The following is a 21,146-nucleotide window of genomic DNA, read 5'->3' as shown; positions in this document are numbered from 1 at the left end:
TTGAGTCTGTACAATTCTTTCTAGTGGATATTAATCTCCCCTCTCTCACGGCTGAACAATTAGAATTATTGAATGCCCCATGGACCTCTCGGGAGGTAGAGAAGGTGTTGAAATCACTTCCAGGTAGTAAGGCTCCATGGCTTGGATGGCTTCATTAATGAGTTCTATGTTTCTTTAAATGATCATCTATCTCCCACATTAACATCACTACTGTAAATAATGAAGTGACTTCTCTTAGCGCCTTTCCGAAAGAAATGTTAGAGGCTCAAGTCATAACCATTCATAAACCAGGTAAAAGCCCAGCACATTGCCAAAATTATAGGCCCAATACACTTTTGAATGGCGATGTCAACATTTTCGCTATACATTTATCGCTACTCGCTTAAATTAATATCTACCGTCCCTGATACATCCTGATCATGTTGGGTTTGTACCTGGAAGACAGGCCTCTGACAACACCTGTAGAGTGTTTGATAGAATTGATACTATTAACGCTGATACTGCCCTTTTCCTGCTTTCTTTAGACACCGAGAAGGCATTTGATAGACTGAATTGGTTTTACATGCAATTGGTATTGGAAAAAAATGGTTTTAATGGTCAAATTCTTTCCTCTGTGCTGGCTTTATACAGTTCCCTCTCAGCACGGGTATTTGGTAATGGCTTCTCGTCTGATATATTTCCGATTATGAATGGAACACGGCAGGGTTGCCCTCTATAACCCCTGATCTTTACTCTTTGTATAGAGCCTCTTGCCGAAAAAATTCGGATGACTGGAGCTTTCTCAGGGGTGTCGATTGGCAATAGTCCGCACAAACTATGCCTATTTGCAGATACTGTCCTCTTATTTGTCACTGACCCATTATCCTCTCTCCCATGCTTACATGATATCTTACAAAGTTATAGTGAAGCTTCATACAATAAAATGAACATGACAAAAACAGATGCTCTCCCTATTAATGTCCCAGCCTCGATAATAGCTACTCTCCAATAAAAATATCCATATAACTGGCTTTCTGCTTCCCTTCAGTACTTAGGGATCCATATCCCCCCCATATACGTCCTCCGTCTTTTGAAGTTAACTTACCCCCTTTAATTGATAATTTTCTAGATTTGACTAAATCATGGTTATTTTATGATATTTCTTGGTTAGGCCGCCTCGCAGCTTTCAGGGTGACTTTCCTGCCCAAACTCATGTATTTATATCGTACCATCTCCTTTTTATTCCCCAAAAAAATATTTGGATACGTGTCGTTCTATTTTATTACGTTATGTGTGGAAGACGTTATGTGTGGAAGACGTTATGCCTAGAATAGCGCGAGCCAGAATGGTTTTACCTCGTAGGAATAGGGGACGGGCCATGCCTGACTTGGTTCTTTATCATGAGGCATGTGTGTTGGCCCAGCTTAAATATTGGTTTGTCATGACTTCTGATGTGAGTTGGGTATCCATCAAAAGAGTAAGGAGTTTAACCTTTCTGTTAGAAGATCTTCTTAAAATACAACCGAGCTTACGACAGTCTTCTTTAGCCCTTCTCCCATCCGTGAGTACATCTTTGCATATATGGGACAAATTGGTCAGCCGTATCCTTGCTCATTTATATTCCTATGCTTCAATTTCATTGCGAGCAGTAACTAAATCCTAATCTTAATCTTTCTGCCTGGTATGCTAGGAATATGAATGTCTTAGGTGACCTTTTGGATGGTAATATTATGCCCCCATTCTCTCTACCTCAGTCCCGTTACAACCTCACGAGTAGGAAATTATTTAATTATCTTCAGGTTCAACATTGGTACAAGGGTTTACCTAGATTTGTGGGTGCTCCAAGTCCCAGATCATCCCAGGCCATTGTAGCACGTTTATCTCAACGTAACTCAAAGAGGGATATATCTTTTTGGTATAAGACTCTTTTAAGCTTGTTCCCTATCTCAAAATCCAATGTGCAGTTGAAATGGGAGGAGGACTTGGGACTCCCACTGTCTGATGCTCAGTGGGAACTGATATTTGCCTCATCTTATCGAATGTCGAGGTGTTTGAATCATACAGAGATGCATAACAAACTTCTAAACAGATTATATTTACTGTCTGATAGACTACACACTTATTGTTAATCCTGTTCAAAGTACTGCTGGCGTAATTGTGGTGAAGTGGGTAATATTTTCCATATTTTCTGGACATGTCCCACTCTTCAAAATTTCTGGGCTGAGATATTTAGGGGTATATGCAATTGCGGTCGAATTCCCGAAATTGTCGAATTTCGGGTCATTTTTGCCAAAAAAAAAAAAATCGTCAATGCAATTCAGTGCTTTTCGTCAAAAAAACGGACTTTCAAAATTCGACTTTTTGAAATTCGACTTTTTGCAAATTCGACTTTTCTGCAATGATACAAGTGCTGCAATTCGACAAAAGCATATTCAATTCAAGTTTGGAAATTCGACAGCAGTGCTTTTAGACAGCAAATTCGTCATTTTCCTTCCGCCACACTTTGGAGGGTGAAAACAAATAAAAAAATTTTAAACATGGTTTTTTTTTGTGTTTTTTTTTTTTTGGAATAGCAGATCTATTTATATTAGAAGGGATTAGGTACTTGGTTTGTCTTTTTTGGAGGCACAAGTATTATTTATATATTTTTAAAAATGATATTTTTTTTTTTTATAGATGGAATGGTAAAATCCCTGAAAAAAATGGCGTGGGGTCCCCCCTCCAAAGCATAACCAGCCTCGGGCTCTTCGAGCTGGTCCTGGTTCTGAAAATCCGGGAGAAAAATTGACAGCGGATCCCCCGTATTTTTAAAACCAGCACCGGGCTCTGCGCCTGGTGCTGGTGCAAAAAATACGGGGGACAAAACGAGCAGGGGTCCCCCGTATTTTTCACACCAGCATCGGGCTCCACTAGCTGGACAGATAATGCCACAGCCGGGGGTCACTTTTATACAGTGCCCTGCGGCCGTGGCATTAAATATCCAACTAGTCACCCCTGGCCGGGGTACCCTGGGGGAGTGGGGACCCCTTCAATCAAGGTGTCGTCCCCCCCCCCAGCCACCCAAGGGCCAGGGGTGAAGCCCGAGGCTGTCCCCCCCCATCCAAGGGCTGCGGATGGGAGGCTGATAGCCTTGAGAATTTTTAACGAATATTGTTTTTTCCAGGAGTACTACAAGTCCCAGCAAGCCTCCCCCGCAAGCTGGTACTTGGAGAACCACAAGTACCAGCATGCGGGAGAAAAACGGGCCCGCTGGTACCTGTAGTACTACTGAAAAAAAAATACCCAAATAAAAACAGTACACAGACACCGTGACAAGTAAAACTTTATTACACACTGCCGACACACACATACTTACCTATGTTGACACGCCGACTGCCACGGTCTCCGACGATCCGGGGTACCTGTGAAAAAAATTATACTCACCTTCCAGCGTCCAGAGGTAAATCCACGTCCAGATATAAATCCACGTACTTGGCAAAATAACAAAACGAAAATACCCGATCCAGCGGACTGAAAGGGGTCCCATGTTGACACATGAGACCCCTTTCCCCGAATGCAGAGAGACCTCTCAGAGTGACAGCTGTCACAGAAAGGTCTCTAAAGCCAATCAGGAAGCGCAACTTCGTTGCGCTCATCTGATTGGCTCTGCGCGTCTGAGCAGACAGCGCATCGCACAGCTCCGTCCATTATATTCAATGGTGGGAACTTAGCGGCTAGCGGTGAGGTCACCCGCCGGTCAGCGGCTGACCGCGGGTTAACCCCACCGCTACCCGCAAAGTTCCCACCATTGAAATTAATGGACGGAGCTTTGCGATGCGCTGTCTGACAGCTCAGACAGTGCACAGCCAATCAGGTGAGCGCCACGGAAGTAGCGCTTCCTGATTGGCTGAAGGGACTTCAGTGACAGGAGTCACGTGATGTCCCGGCATTCGGGGAAAGGGGTCTGATGTGAAAGCATGGGACCCCTTTCAGTCCGGCATGGAACGGTGTTCGGTTTGTTTTTTTAACAAGTACGAGGATTATCTCTAGACGTGGATATATCTCTGGACGCTGGAAGGTGAGTATAATTTTTTCACAGGTACCCCAGATCGTCGGAGACCGTGGCAGTCGGCGTGTCAACATAGGTAAGTGTGTGTGTCTGTAGTGTGTAATAAACTTTTACTTGTCACGGTGTCTGTGTCCTGTTTTTATTTGGTTATTTTTTCCCCAGTAGAACTACAGGTACCAGCGGGCCCGTTTTTCTCCCGCATGCTGGTACTTGTGGTTCTTCAAGTACCAGCATGCGGGGGAGGCTTGCTGGGACTTGTAGTGCTACTGGAAAAAACAATATTCTTGTCATTTTTCACAAGGCTATCAGCCCCCCATCCGCAGCCAATTGGATGGGGGGGACAGCCTCGGGCTTCACCCCTGGCCCTTGGGTGGCTGGGGGGGGGGGACCCCTTGATTGAAGGGGTCCCCACTCCCCCAGGGTACCCCGGCCAGGGGTGACTAGTTGGGGATTTGATGCCACGGCCGCAGGGCACTGTATAAAAGTGACCCCCGGCTGTGGCATTATCTGTCCAGCTAGTGGAGCCCGATGCTGGTGTGAAAAATACGGGGGACCCCTGCTCGTTTTGTCCCCCGTATTTTTTGCACCAGCACCAGGCGCAGAGCCCGGTGCTGGTTTTAAAAATACGGGGGATCCGCTGTCAATTTTTCTCCCGGATTTTTAGAACCAGGACCAGCTCGAAGAGCCCGAGGCTGGTTATGCTTTGGAGGGGGGACCCCACGCCATTTTTTTTTTCGTTTTTTTCCCGTTTTTTAAAATCGCGGCAAAATCCGCCAAATCGGCCGATTTTCGCCCGCGGGACTGTCGAATCCGTTTTGCATTGAATATGGTGAATTCCGGCAGCCACCTGCCGGAATTCACCTGTCGAATTTAAAAACGGCGATAATTTGCCGCGATTCGCCGTGAATTGCATATACCCCTTAAGCTGATTAGAAAAGTGGTGAATTTGTCTTTAACCCCATCTCCAGCTCTGGCTGTACTACACTTTTTTCCTGCTGATGTTTTACCTCATCAAAGATATCTTTTGTGACACATCTGTATAGCAGCTAGGTGGCAATAGCCCAAAGCTGAGAGAAAACTTCAACACCCCACCCCCCCGTAACTCTGGTTATTAATAATACCCCTTTCACATCGCACAAATAACCCGGTATCGACACAGCATATTGCCGTGTCGAACCGGGTCAGTGTGCGATGTGAAAGGTCCTTTGACGATTTAGCGGGTCGCCTGACCCGGTAATTCAACCCGGTAAAAAAGAAGGGTTTTACCCGGGTTGATTACCGGGTCAGGTGTGGTGTGAATGGGAGCCGTGTCGATGCGACACGGTACCCATTCACAGCATAGGGAGAGGCGGCGCAGGAGATGAGCTCATCTCCCAGCGCCGCCTCCACCCCCGCCCCTGCTGCTGCTGCTCCCTCCGCTGCTATGGCAACCGACCCGGTATATTGCCGGGTCGGAAAGCCAGCAGCGGAGCGCAAATGCCGGATCCCACCCGGTAAGTACACGTTTGTCTTACCGGGTAGGATCCGGCATTTGCGGTGTGAATGCGGTATTCGAGTCAATTCCACTTTACTATGGAAACTGAGTTTATGCCCTAGTCTTCTTCAGCTTCCTCTCCAATGGTAAAATGGATTCCATGGCATGAGTATATGACAGATGGTGGACGTGCCTCCCCCCCACCTCCCCCCCATCTTGATTAACTTTATTTCCATCTAGATCTATTTACTGTCCAGTATAGACCTACATTTCTACCAAATGGAGTATCTACTAACGCTGTTTGCTGTTTGACCTATGACTATTTCAGTAGTACTACAATTTTTTCTGCTCATTTAAATCTGTTATTTGTGTACATTTGACATGTCTGTTAATATGTCTATATCCAATGTCCCTGTATTTGTATCTCCCCTTCCTATAACCCTTTTTTTTTTCTATATCCCACCTTTTTTAAAAATTGAACACTGTACTTTCAATAAAAACTATTGATGGAAAGAAAAAAAACTGTTTAAACCAAAAATGTAAAAAAATAAAATAATTTTTTTTAATGTAAATAAAATTCTTCTTTACACGGGAAAAGGAAAAATGGCATGATTTACATTTTTAGCACAATCTAAATACAGATGTGTCATCATTCATCTAGCCTAAATATGTCATGCACTGTGAGATGCCTGGTGTGAGTGAGCTGACAAGTCCTGTGCATCTCTGCTGACGGCAGGCTTCTTTGTTTGCCGGAAATTTTATATATGACACTTATATAGTGTGTAAACAGAACTTGTATTGGAAAAAAGCTACATTGTAGCACTTCGTGTACAGGTTCAGAGACTCATGCGCACACAGATATACAAGTGTCATATACCAAATTAATTAGCACAGTCTCCTTGTGCGTTCTAGTCCCATTCTGTTGCTTATAAGGCGCATTTTTGGCAAAAGTGACACCCAACGCTAGAAGATTCTCTCGCTACTCGGCGCGACAAGTGGGGCCATTTTGCGTGACTGCAGCAAAGACAAATGAGGACCGGCGGTATGCAGGGGGAGGGGGGAGCGCTAAGCACATATACACATACATGTTTAGATGTATGTTCTATATGTGCTGGCTTGCCTCCGGATCTGTAGCGGTGCTGTATACCACAGCCACCATGCAGAACCCTGCACTCGGTATTAGGATTCCCTCTTCAAAGGCCAACCCCCAGACTCCTATCACACTAGCCGACTAACTCTGCACAAGGTAGTCGGTGCTGCAGCCGCCGCTGATGAGAACACATCTGTATTACTTGTTTCAGTTACATTATTCAGCTCTGTGGTTTCTAGCTTTGATGTAAATGTAGATTACTGTACACTTTTGCATGAAATAAGAATTGCCTTTGTGCATGTGGTTGCTAACAGTTCTAAATTAAACATTTGCTATCAACATTGTAGGAACGCAAGAAGAAGTTTGACAGGGATAGTGAGAAGTTTTACTCCATGCTGGACAAACATCTGCATCTGTCTTCCAAAAAGAAGGAGGCTCAACTCCAAGAGGTGAGATAACAGAACTACAATAGACATTTGACTATAAATTACCATCTTTCAACACACAACTAAACGTATCATAGATTACATTCATGTACAGGATGAATACTTGAATACTTCTTACATTTGTGCTATGGACCTGATTCACAGATGGCAGCTATGCAATAGTATGCCAAAGGAGGCAACTTGTGTAAATAGACGCCTCCTGCCGTCTTCTGTGATCTGCTGCTGTGTCCGAAGACACTGCAGTAGATCATCTGCATGCGGGTGTAGTACGGGTGACCGGCGGTCTCCTGACCGCCGGTCACCTTACCGACGCCGGGATCCCGGCAGCATACCGACGCCGGGATCCCGGCGGGGAGGGGCGAGTGCAGCAAGCCCCTTGCGGGCTGGCTGCGTTCGCCACGCTGCGGGCTCGGTGGCGACCTGCGGTCGCCACGGGTTCTATTCCCACTCTATGGGTGTCGTGGACACCCACGAGTGGAAATAGTCCCTGTTGGCCGGCATGCCGACCATCAGGATAGTGAGCCGTCGGGCTCACGGAGGAGGTCATGTGACTGTCGGTCAGCCGACCGGCGGTCACATGACTACCACCCCTGCATGCACATGGGTCATCTGTGTAATACTCAGGATGGCCAGGAAATTCACACTACTGAAGCCAGTGAATCTGTGTCCAGCCCCGGACCTGCACATGTGCAGCACGGCTCCTGTGCATGCGCAACGCGGAAAACATCGGAGATTTACGTAAACCATCAGTTTTGCTTACATATCTGATCAGGCTCTCTCTCGCTCTCTCTCTCTCTCTCTCTCTCTCTCATACGTCCTAGAGGATGCTGGGGCCACTTCAAGAACCATGGGGTATAGACGGGATCCGCAGGAGACATGGGCACTTTAAGACTTTCAAAGGGGTGTGAACTGGCTCCTCCCTCTATGCCCCTCCTCCAGACTCCAGTTTAGAATCTGTGCCCAGGCAGACTGGTTGCACACTGAGGAGCTCTACTGAGTTTCTCTGAAAAGACTTTTGTTAGGTTTTTTATTTTCAGGGAGTACTGCTGGCAACAGTCGCCCTGCTTCGTGGGACTTAGGGTGAGAAGTCAGACCTACCTCTGTGAGTTTCAAGGCTCTGCTTCTTTGGCTACAGGACACCATTAGCTCCTGAGGGTATGATCACTAAGGACGCCTAGGGGCTCATTCCCAGAGCCGGCCGTCACCCCCCTTGCAGAGCCAGAAGACAGGTGAGTAGAAGAAGAAAAAGAAGACTTCAGTGATGGCTTTGAGGTACCACACAGCGATCGCGCTGCGCGCCATGCTCCCACACACAGGGCACTACAGGGTGCAGGGCGCGGGGGGGCGCCCTGGGCAGCATATCTGACCTCCATAATGATTGGCAAGAGTGGACATAGTGCCGGGGCACTGTCCGGACCCCCGCCAGTATAAAAATTATTTAAAAAAGAATGCGTCTGAAGCGCGCCATTACGGGGGAGGAGCTTAGCCCTCACAGCACACAGCCCGGCGCCATTTCTCTTCACAAGGCTGCAGAGACGCTGGTCCTTCCTCACACTGCTGTCCCCTTTAGGCCAGTGTGTCTGCGTGTGTTGGGTGCACGTGTGTCGACATGTCTGAGACGGAGGGCTCTTCCCAGGAGGAGACTATGTCAGGGACACAAACGGCTGTGGGAGTGACCCTGTCGGCACCGCCGACACATGACTGGGTGAATGTTTTGAATGCTCTGAATGCTAATGTTGCTCTGATAAATAAGAGATTTCATAAATCTGTGTCTCAGAACCAGACATGGAAGAAATCCGTAGAGGATGTGTTGTTACAAGTCAGGGTCACTAATACGTTAATTTACCCAGCTGGCAGACACGGATACCGACACGGACACTGACTCAAGTGTCGACTATTGTGAAGCCAGATTAGATCCCAAACTGGCTAAGAGCATTCAGTACATGATTGTGGCAATAAAAGAAGTATTACATATCACTGAGGACCCTACTGTTCCTGATACTAGGGTCTGTATGTATAAAGGAAAGAAACCTGAGGTAACGTTTCCTCCCTCTCATGAACTGAACACGCTTTGTGAAAAGGTTTGGGAAAATCCTGACAAAAAGTTTCAGATTCCCAAAAGGATTCCAGTGGCATATCAGTTTCCCTCTGGGGATAGGGAAAAATGGGAGTCACCCCCCATTGTGGACAAAGCTCTACCACGGCTGTCCAAAAAGGTGGCTCTTCCGTCCCCTGACACGGCAGCCCTAAAGGATCCTGCGGATCGTAGGCAGGAAAATACATTGAAATCCATTTATGTCACCACGGGTACGCTACTCAGACCAGCCATTGCATCTGCGTGGGTGAGCAGCGCTATCGAAAAATGGGCAGATATCTTGTCATCTGAAATAGATACCCTGGATAGGGATAGCATTCTTTTGACACTAGGTTATATCAGGGACACTGCAGTCTACCTAAAGAAAGCTGCGAGGGATATTGGCCTCTTGGGATCAAGGGCCAATGCCATGGCAGTCTCGGCTAGGAGAGCATTGTGGATTCATCAATGGAATGGTGATGCTGACTCTAAGAAAGCTATGGAGTCTCTTCCGTATAAAGGTGGTGTATTGTTTGGTGACGGCCTCGCTGATTTGGTATCTACGGCTACCCTGGGTAAGTCTTAATTTTTACCTTATGTGCCTGCACCACAAAAGAAAGCACACCACTATCAGATGCAGTCCTTTCGGCCCAATAAATACAGATTCCTTCCTTGCTACTAGAGGAAAGGGAAAAGGTAAACGATCACCGGCCGTGGCCGGTTCCCAGGAGCAGAAGTCCTCCCCGGCTTCTGCCAAATCCACCGCATGACGTTGGGGCTCCTCTGCGGGAGTCCGCACCGGTGGGGGCACGTCTCCAGCTCTTCAGTCAGTTCTGGGCTCGTTCGGCCCTGGACCCATGGGTTTTAGAAATAGTGTCCCAGGGGGTACAAACTGGAGTTTCAAGACGTTCCCTCTCACCGATTTTTCAAATCGGCCTTACCAGCTTCTCTTCCATACAGGGAGGTGGTATGCGCCGCAATACAAAAATTGTGTCACAATCAGGTCATTGTCAGGGTTCCCCCGTCACAACAGGGAGAAGGCTTTTATTCGAGCCTGTTCGTGGTCCCGAAGCCAGACGGCTAAGTCAGACCAATCCTGAACCTCAAATCCCTAAATTTCTACCTAAGAAAATTCAAATTCAAGATGGAATCTCTCCAGGCAGTGATCTCCAGTCTGGTGGAGGGGGATTTTATGGTGTCGGTAGACATAAAGGATGCCTACTTACATGTTCCCATTTATCCTCCACATCAGGCTTACCTGAGGTTTGCAGTTCAGGATTGTCATTACCAATTTCGGACGTTGCCGTTCGGTCTGTCCACGGCTCCGAGAATTTTCACCAAAGTAATGGCCGAAATGATGGTTCTCCTGCGCAAGCAAGGAGTCACAATTATCCCGTACTTGGACGATCTCCTGATAAAGGCGAGATCCAGGGACCAATTACTGCAGAACATTACGCTCTCCCTGACAATTCTGCAGCAACATGGTTGGCTCCTAAACTTGCCAAAATCACAGTTGGTTCCGACGAGACGGCTGTCGTTTTTGGGAATGATTCTGGACACAGAATTACAGAGAGTTTTTCTTCCAGTGGAAAAGGCTCTGGAAATTCAGAACCTGGTCAAACAAATTCGGAAACCAGCAAAAGTATCGATCCATCAATGCACTCGGTTGCTGGGGAAGATGGTGGCGGCCTACGAGTCCATTCAGTTTGGCAGATTCCATACCAGAGTGTTTCATTGTGACCTGTTTGGACAAGTGGTCCGGGTCCCATCTACACATGCACCGAAGGATAACCCTATCTTCCAAGACCAGAATCTCACTCCTGTGGTGGTTGCACAGCTCTCACCTCCTATAGGGACGCAGATTCGGGATCCAGGACTGGATCTTAGTGACCACGGATGCGAGTCTCCGAGGCTGGGGAGCAGTCACACAGGGGGAAAGCTTTCAGGGAAGATGGTCAAGCCAGGAAATGTGTCTACACATAAACGTTCTGGAATTAAGGGCCATTCACAACAGCCTTCTGCAAGCGGATCATCTTCGCAATCGGCCCGTCTTGATTCAGTTTGACAACATAACAGCAGTAACGTACATAAACCGCCAGGGCGGAACAAAGAGCAGAGCGGCAATGGCAGAGGCCACAAAGGTTCTCCGCTGGGCGGAAAGGCATACAAGCGCTCTGTCAGCGATCTTCATTCCAGGAGTGGACAACTGGGAAGCAGACTTCCTCAGCAGACACGATCTCCATCCAGGAGAGTGGGGTCTTCATCAAGAGGTCTTTGCAGAAGTGACAAGTCTTTGGGGAATTCCTCAAATAGACATGATGGCGTCTCGCCTCAACAAGAAACTTCAGCGATATTGTTCCAGGTCGAGTGAGCCTCAAGCAATAGAGTGGACGCCCTAGTGACACCGTGGGTGTTTCAGTCGGTGTACGTGTTTCCTCCGCTTCCACTCGTTCCAAAAGTGATAAAGATCATAAGAAAAACAAAGGTTCAAACGATCCTCATTGTTCCAGACTGGCCAAGGAGGGCTTGGTATCCAGATCTTCAGGAATTACTCATAGGAGATCCCTGGCCCCTTCCTCTACGAGAGGATCTGTTACAACAGGGGCCGTGCGTGTTCCAAGACTTACCGTGACTTTGTTTGACGGCTTGGAGGTTGAACGCTGGATCCTAGCCCGAATGGGTATTCCCAAGGAAGTCATCCCCACTCTTATTCAGGCCAGGAAAGGCGTAACGTTTAAACATTACCACCGTATTTGGAGAAAATACGTGTCTTGGTGTGAATCCAAGAAGGTTCCTACGGAAAAATTTCAGTTAGGACGTTTTCTCCATTTTCTACAAGCCGGTGTGGATGTGGGCCTAAAGTTGGGCTCCATTAAAGTACAAATTTCAGCCGTATCGGTTTTCTTCCAGAAACAATTGGCCTCCCTTCCAGAAGTTCAGACTTTTGTGAAAGGCATGTTGCACATCCAACCTCCCTTTGTGCCCCCTGTGGCACCGTGGGATCTTAACGTGGTGTTGCAATTCCTTCAATCTCATTGGTTTGAACCTTTACAAAAGGTGGACTTGAAATTCCTCACTTGGAAAGTGGTCATGCTGTTGGCCTTGGCATCCGCCAGGCGAGTGTCTGAATTGGCGGCCTTGTCTCACAAGAGCCCTTATTTGATCTTCCATGAAGATAGAGCAGAGTTGAGGACTCGTCAGCATTTTCTGCCGAAAGTGTTTGCGTCGTTCCACTTGAACCAACCTATTGTGGTGCCAGTGGCTACTGACGCCTTGCTGGAATCGAAGTTTCTCGACGTTGTCAGAGCTTTGAAAATTTACGTGGCCAGAACGTCTCAGTTTAGGAAAACGGAGGCTCTGTTTGTCCTGTATGCTCACAACAAAATTGGGGCTCCTGCTTCCAAGCAAACTATTGCGCGCTGGTTCTGTCATACGATTCAGCAGGCTCATTCTACAGCTGGATTGCCGTTACCGAAATCGGTGAAGGCCCATTCTACCAGAAAGGTGGGCTCGTCCTGGGCGGCTGCCCGGGGGGTCTCGGCATTACAGCTTTGCCGAGCGGCTACTTGGTCGGGTTCAAACACCTTTGCGAAGTTCTATAAGTTTGATACCCTGGCTGATGAGGACCTCATGTTTGGTCAATCGGTGCTGCAGAGTCATCCGCACTCTCCCGCCCGTTCTAGAGCTTTGGTATAAACCCCATGGTTCTTGAAGTGACCCCAGCATCCTCTAGGACGTATGAGAAAATAGGATTTTAATACCTACCGGTAAATCCTTTTCTCTTAGTCCGTAGAGGATGCTGGGCGCCCGTCCCAGTGCGTACTGTATCTGCAGTTGTTAGTTGTGGTTACACACATGTTGTGTTACGTTTATAGTCTGCCTGTTGCTGATGTTGTTCATGCCGTTGACTTGCGTTGTGTTAAATGCCATGTTGTACGGCGTGCTTGAGGTGTGAGCTGGTATGTACAGATGTGTCCACATACATCTTTGCTATATCCCGCCATGTATGGCACGGTTTTGCATGCCATAGACTCAGAGATTTAGCCATGCCTTGTGATTTTTCTTAACTTGCTTCTTTAATATGTTGCTTTATATATATTCTATAATGGCCTTAGTTTAACAATAAATCCTTTCCCTCAAAATGTCCATCTCCTTGGGCACAGTTCCTATAACTGGAGTCTGGAGGAGGGGCATAGAGGGAGGAGCCAGTTCACACCCCTTTGAAAGGCTTAAAGTGCCCATGTCCCCTGCGGATCCCGTCTATAACCCATGGTCCTTGAAGTGACCCCAGCATCCTCTACGGACTAAGAGAAAAGGATTTACCGGTAGGTATTAAAATCCTATTTCTCTCTCTCACTCTCTCTCTCTCTCTCTCTCTCTCTCCTCTCTCTCTCTCTCTCTCTCTCTCTCTCTCTCTCCTCTCTCTCTCTCTCTCTCTCTCTCTCTCTCTCTCTCTCTCTCTCTCTCTCTCTCTCTCTCTCTCTCTCTCTCTCTCTCTATATATATATATATATATATATATATATATATATATATATAGGATCAGTATGAGATTGCGGCGCATGGGATCCCGGTGCTCAAAATGCCGATGCCGGAATCCTGCTGTTGAAGAATTTAAAGAAGCTGACAGGGGTGAGTAAAGAGTGTTCTCCCCTCTCCCCAACCCCCTAACCCTCCCCACCTGCAGCCTAACCCTAACCTCCCCCCGGAGGTGCCTAAACCTAACCCCGTGTCCCCGCTACCTAAACCCCCCGTTCCCCGCAGCCTAACCCTAACCCCCCTTTACGATACCTAACCCTAACCTCCAGCGATGCAGCCTCACCCCCGCATCCTAAACCTAACTACCCTGCCGCGCAGCTTATCTTTGGTGCGCTGCGTTCTGTCCTCATTCGGGAACCCGGCTGTCGGTGTTGTTGGTATTCAGAATAGGGTCGGTATTCAGAATAGGATGCTGCTGTCGGCATTCAGAATAGGGTCGGTATTCCGACTGCCGGTATGCTGACTGCTTCATATATATATATATATATATATATATATAATATTTCTCTTATGTCCTAGTGGATGTTGGGGTCCATTTTAGTACCATGGGGTATAGACGGTTCCGCAGGATCCTTCAGCACTTTAAGACTTTTTAACAGTGTGAACTGGCTCCTCCCTCTATGCCCCTTCTCCAGACCCCAGTTTGGAAAATGTGCCCGGAGACTGGATGCACACCAGTGGAGCTCTACAGAATTCTGCTGGAAAAGACTTTGTTAGGTTTTTTTATTTTAAAGGGAAGCTGCTGGCAACAGCTTCCCTGCTTCGTGAGACTTAGGGGGGGAACTAGGAACCAACTTCTCAGTTAGTTAATGGCTCTGCTTCCGCTGACAGGATACCATTAGCTCCTGAAGGGTACTGAGCACAGCCCTTGCCTGGCTGCTGCTCACTCCCACAGCACTGCCGCCACCTCCTAGAGCCAGAAGTCAGAAGGCTGGTGAGCATTTACCAGAGACCTGCAGAGAGGGGCCCTCCGGTCATCATGGCGGCATACAGGTACCAGCACAGCGCGGGACGCTGCGCAAAAACATGTCTCTCAGCACAGGATGCAGAGCGCGCAGGGGAGGGAACGCACTCTGAGGGACATGATAAATCCTTGCTCTCACTGGCATTAAAGTACACACAAGGGAGCCGCTTGTGTACATACCCCTGTCAGTATAAATATTATATTACTGTGGTTGAACCGCGCCATTAGAGGGGGCGGGGCTTCTCCTCAGAATTGCTTTTAACACTCAATTGGCGCCATTTTCTCCTCACAAGTATCAGGGTGTTATAGAGGGGTGGGGAGCACATAATTTATTGAAGTCTGCGGGCTTCACATTGGATATAAAGCGCTGTGTTGGTATATAGGCATATTCATTGTATGCAATATGTATAGGGCGCGTGGTGTGGACTGGCAATTCCCTCTGGGTCCCTCTGACAGACATTAGTGTAAGTCTGTCCCCATTAGCTCCCGTGTGTGTGTGAGTGGTGTGACTGTACACGCGTGTACCATGTCTAGAGAAAGCTCTTCCCCAGAGGAACCCATTTTGGAGGCACAAGAGTGTTCTGAGCCTGTGTGGGTGGGAAAGCTGCAGAGTAATATGGCTAAAGATGCCATGATATCAACTACTACATCTGGCAAATCAGCGTTTCTGCCGTGGGCAGCTACACCGGCTAAAAAAGTATATCATTCTCATACTATGCAGTCCTTTCGGCCCAACAAGTACAAAAAGGCTAAAAGTACCCCTTTTTTCACAGGAAAAGGGAGAGGAAAAGGTAGATAACCTACAACACCCTCAGGCTCCCAAGAGCAGAAGTCAACAACTACTTCTGCAAAAGCCACAGCATGATGCTGGGGCTCCTCTGCGGGAGTGCGATCGGGTGGTTTCGCTCAGACCTGGATCCTTGGATTTTACAGATAATGGCCCTCATTCCGAGTTGATCACTCGCTAGCTGCTTTTAGCAGCATTGCACACGCTAGGCCGTCGCCCTCTTGGAGTGTATCTTAGCTTAGCAGAATAGCGAACAAAAGATTAGCAGAACTGCTAATAAATACTTCCTTGCAGTTTCTGAGTAGCTCCAGACCTACTCCTAGATTGCGATCACCTCAGTCCGTTTATTTCCTGGTTTGACGTCACAAACACGCCCTGCGTTCGGCCAGCCACTCCCCCGTTTCTCCAGACACTCCCGCGTTTTTCCCTGACACGCCTGCGTTTTTTTAGCACACTCCCGGAAAACGGTCAGTTACCACCCAGAAACGCCCCTTTCCTGTCAATCATTCACCGATCAGCAGTGCGACTGAAAAGCGCCGCAGGATCCACAGCAAATCTATTAAGTTTTGTGTAAAATAACTTAGCGCATGAGCGCTGTGTACCATGCGCATTTAGCAACAAATCGCAGCATAGCGACAATCGGCAACGAGCCAACAACCCGGAATGACCACCCATATCCCAAGGTTACAAGTTGGAATTTCAAGACCTTCCCCCATGCCGATTTTTCAAATCAGCTTTGCAAGTTTCTGCTCAAGACAGCACAAATGTCCTGAACGCAATACACAAATTATGTCAAGACAAAGTAATTGCCTTGGTTCCTGCCGAACAAAGGAATCAAGGCTTTTATTCAAGCCTGTTTGTAGTACCGAAGCCGGATGGCTCGGTCAGACCGATTTTAAACCTAAAATCTCTGAATCTTTATTTGAAAAGATTCAAATTCAAGATGGAATCCTTGAGAGCGGTGATTTCCGGCTTGGAAGAAAAGGAATTTCTGGTGTCAGTGGACATCAAGGATGCTTACTTGCATGTCCCCATTTACCCGCCACATCAAGCATACCTGAGGTTTGCAGTTCAGGATTGCCACAACCAATTCCAGACATTACCATTCGGGCTCTCCACGGCTCCGAGAATATTCACCAAGGTGATGGCAGAGATGATGGTTCTCCTTCACAAACAAGGAGTCAACATAATTCCATACATGGACGATCTACTCATAAAAGCGAGATCCAGGGACAAGCTAATCCAAAACATAGGGTTATCCCTGATGGTACTTCAACAGCACGGTTGGATCATCAACTTACCAAAATCTCAGTTTGAACCGACGATGAGGTTATCATTTTTGGGAATGATACTGGACACCGAGGTACAGAGAGTATTTCTACCAGTGGAAAAGGCTAAGGAGATCCAGAGCATGGTCAAACAACTTTTGAGACCAAAAACAGTATCAATTCATCAGTGCATTCGCCTGTTGGGGAAAATGGAAGCGGCTTACAAGGCGCTACAATATGGCCGATTCCATGCCAGGGTCTTCCAGTGGGACCTACTGGACAAGTGGTCCGGGTCGCATCTCCACATGAATGAAAAGATAATCTTGTCAGCAAAAGCCAGAATTTCGCTCCTGTGGTGGCTACAAATGTCTCACCTCCTGGAGGGACGCAGGTTCGGGATTCAGGCCTGGATCCTGGTGACCACGGATGCAAGTCTCCGAGGATGGGGAGCAGTCACACAAGGCGAAAGCTTCCAGGGAAGGTGGTCAAGTCAAGAAACTCGCCTTCACATAAACATTCTGGAGTTGAGAGCTGTGTACAACAGTTTTCATCATGCAGCACACCTTCTTCAAGGTCGTCCCATACAGATACAGATAGATGCACTGGTGACCCAGTGGGTGTTTCAGTCGGTGTTCCCTCTACTTCCACTTATTCCAAAAGTTCTCAATATCATCAGAAGAACAAGAGTTCGAGCAATACTCATTGCTCCAGATTGGCCAAGGAGGGCTTGGTTTCCAGATCTTCAAGAGTTATTACTGGAAGATCCTCTGCCTCTTCCTCTTCGCTTCAGCAGGGGCCGTTAGTTTATCAGGATTTACCACGGCTGTGTTTGACGGCATGGCTATTGAGCGCCAGATCCTAGCCCGTAAGGGTATTCCCAATTAAGTCATACCCACACTTATTCTGGCCAGGAAAGGGGTAACGTCCAAACATTACTATTGTATTTGGAGAAAATATGTATCTTGGTGTGAATCCAAGAAGTCTCCTGCGGTGGAGTTTCAATTAGGACAACTTCTCCTATTTCTACTGGCGGGTGTGGATGCTGGATTGAGAGTAGGATCTATAAAGGTTCAGATTTCGGCCTTGTCAGTTTTCTTTCAGAAACAATTGGCTTCTCTTCCTGAGGTCCAGACGTTCGTGAAGGGGGTTCTGCGCATCCAACCTCCCTTTGTGCCTCCTGCGGCGCCATGGGATCTTAAAGTGGTCATGCTGTTGGCCTTGGCCTCAGGCAGACGAGTGTCTGAGTTAGGAGCTCTGTCACACAAAAGTCCTTACTTAATATTTCATGAAGATAGGGCTGAGCTGAAAACACGTCAGCACTTTCTTCCAAAGGTTGTGTCTTCTTTTCATATCAACCAACCAGTGGTGGTGCCAGTGGCTTCTGACACCACAGCCGTCTCAAAGTCCTTGGATGTTGTCAGAGCGTTGAGGATTTATGTTGCAAGAACGGCTAGGATAAGGAAAACAGAATCTTTGTTTGTCCTCTATGACCCCAACAAGATTGGGGGTCCTGCTTCCAAGCAGACTATTGCGCGCTGGATCAGGGGTACCATTCATCACGCTCATTCCACGGCAGGATTGCCGTTACCGACTTTGGTAAAAGCCCGCTCTACTAGGAAAGTGGGTTCCTCCTGGGCAGCTGCCCGGGGTGTCTCGGCTTTGCAAATCTGCCGAGCTGCTACTTGGTCAGGTGCAAACACGTTTGCTAAGTTTTATAAGTTTGACACCTTCGCCAAAATTTACTAAAAAATTGAGTTTGTCCGATTTGTGTTTTTTTTTTCTAAGTCCCAACACGGGAATTCACTAATCACAAATCTCGGCAGTGTTTGGACTATTCATAATGGTTTGAATGACAAAGTTCAGAAATACGAATGAATAGACCATCGGTCAAACGCGGCTGTTATTTCCTACAACACGGGTATTCACTATTCATTCGTATTTGGGTGTTAGTCTCTGAGTGCTCAAGTGCGGGTGTATTTTTTTGCGAATCGTTAAAAAAAGCAGCAAAAAAATTGACCTGCTTTTTCCAGTCGAGTTTGGATAACCATGCACGGATCAGTGAGATCTGTGCATGGTTATCTATGGGAAAGGGTCTGTTTAATGTAAAAATTAGGAAAAAAATTTGCGTGGGGTCCCCCCTCCTAAGCATAACCAGCCTCGGGCTCTTTGAGCCGGTCCTGGTTGCAAAAATATGGGGGGAAAATTGACAGGGGTTCCCCCATATTTTAACAACCAGCACCGGGCTCTGCGCCTGGTCCTGGTGCCAAAAATACGGGGGACAAAAAGCGTAGGGGTCCCCCGTATTTTTGGAACCAGCACCGGGCTTCACTAGTCAGAGAGATAATGCCACAGCCGGGGGACACTTTTATATAGGTCCCTGCGGCCCTGGCATTAAATCACTAACTAGTCACCCCTGGCCGGGGTACCCTGGAGGAGTGGGAACCCCTTAAATCAAGGTGTCCCCCCCCCCCCCTCCAGCCACCCAAGGGCCTGGGGTGAAGCCCGAGGCTGCCCCCCCCATCCAAGGGCTGCGGATGGGGGGCTGATAGCCTTGTGAAAAAAATAGAATATTGTTTTTGTAGCAGTACTACAAGTCTCAGCAAGCCTCCCCCGCAAGCTGGTACTTGGAGAACCACAAGTACCAGCATGCGGTGGAAAAACGGGCCCGCTGGTACCTGTAGTACTACTACAAAAAAAATACCCAAATAAAAACAGAACTCACACACCTTTAAAGTACAACTTTATTACATACATGCACACCTACATTCACACATACTTAGCTATGTTCACACGAGGGTTGGTCCACTTCTCCAAGTAGAATCCATGGGTTACCTGAAATTAAAATTATAGTCACAAAAATCCAGTGTAGATCGGTCCTCTTCTGAGCTTGTAATCCACGTACTTGGCAAAAAAACAAACCGAAAAACCCGAACCACGCACTGAAAGGGGTCCCATGTTTATACATGGGACCCCTTTCCGGGACTGCAGGGACCTATATAAAAGTGTCCCCCGGCTGTGGCTTTATCTCTCTGACTAGTGGAGCCCGGTGCTGGTTCCAAAAATACGGGGGACCCCTACGCTTTTTGTCCCCCGTATTTTTGGCACAAAGACCAGGCGCAGAGCCCGGTGCTGGTTGTTGAAATATGGGGGAACCCCTGTCAATTTTCCCCCCATATTTTTGCAACCGGAACCGGCTCAAAGAGGACATTATTTTAAATTAACTTGGTTGTCTATGACAATTATACAGAACTGCTGAGCTGCTATGACCTAGTGGACATCCATATGCTTAAAAGTTTGTAAAACATAGAAATAAAAAATAAATATATGGGCACCCCTCAGTGGTTCTTGTACATTTTAGTCTGGTCACACTTCAGCACTAACAGGCACACAACTGATTCTAATGACAGGAAGACAGTGGGATTAAGTTTAGTGGGGATCGCTGACCAGAGATGTGCCCCTATAGTTAACAAGTACAGTAATACATTTTTAGACCCTCTATCTTTCCCTAAGCTACAGAAAATTATTAAATCTCAAAATGAATTCGAGAAATTGGGCACACCATTTAACCCTTTATGACCCATTGCATGTTTCTGGTGTATCTTAGTGATGACACTGGTAAAGTAGGTGAATGAGGCCCTAAGTATCCCCCAAAAATATGGTTTTGTCATTTGGACCCAGTGTCCTACCTAATGGACAACAATTTGCTAGCATTGTAGCTCTTACACCAAAACATTGCCATTTCTTCTAATTCGGTGTATTGATAGTCTAGCACTCCAATGACTGTTTGCATAATGATTTTGACGAAAATTTGATTGATAAATTATGTCGTTTTGCTTGTAAAGTGGGATATTCACCTTGTGGCAAATTTTCTGGGTGAGGCCATCTTTCAAACTCCCAGCAACCGTTACAAGCCGGTGCTGCACTCTGCCGGAAAATTTTCACAGGAATTTTTTGACACATTGGGATTTAAATGCCGTCTGTCATCACAATACAGTCTACGCAATAAATGTATTAATAATTTCATTGGACATGGGGCCATAAAAAATGTAATAATTTTTTTTAGGGGTACAATAATAATTTTGAAAATAATCATTATTATAATAACAGAAAAGTGTTATAGCGCTAAACATACGCCCATTTCAGATCACCAGCTCTGAACACGGGTTATTGCACATGAGCGCATATAACCCGTGTTGCTGTGTGGTCTGAAAGGGCCCAAATAGAATAATATGGGTTGAGAGACCCGGCATTCCAGTTCGGGTAGCGAGCTGTGTGATCAGGAAAACAGGTCGATGCAATCATCATGTGATCTCCAAGAACCGCCCCCGTATGCATCACCACTGATGTCACCAACCTAGCAATATCCTGGGATGTGGACAGCGGCGGCGAGGGGCCTGAGGCTGGTCGCACCTGTGTACACGACTCCAGGGTGTGACCCGCCTCAGGCGGTCTGAAAGGGGTAATAGTGTTGCCCTAA

General features: G+C 47.2%; 1 protein-coding gene across 4 annotated transcripts in view; it reads left to right on the top strand.

The window, feature by feature from the left end:
- Positions 1-21,146, top strand: part of OPHN1 (oligophrenin 1) — a 584,093-nt gene that overhangs the window by 328,437 nt on the left and 234,510 nt on the right. For all 4 annotated transcript variants that reach the window (XM_063937075.1, XM_063937074.1, XM_063937076.1 and 1 more), the window contains one exon: positions 6,939-7,040. In XM_063937075.1, coding sequence (XP_063793145.1) covers positions 6,939-7,040 — 102 coding nt within the window. The remainder of the gene's footprint in view (positions 1-6,938; positions 7,041-21,146) is intronic.

The sequence above is a fragment of the Pseudophryne corroboree genome, chromosome 8, assembly GCF_028390025.1.
Source record: "Pseudophryne corroboree isolate aPseCor3 chromosome 8, aPseCor3.hap2, whole genome shotgun sequence".
Classification (NCBI taxonomy): Eukaryota; Metazoa; Chordata; class Amphibia; order Anura; family Myobatrachidae; genus Pseudophryne; species Pseudophryne corroboree.
This window is presented reverse-complemented; position numbering and strand designations above follow the sequence as displayed.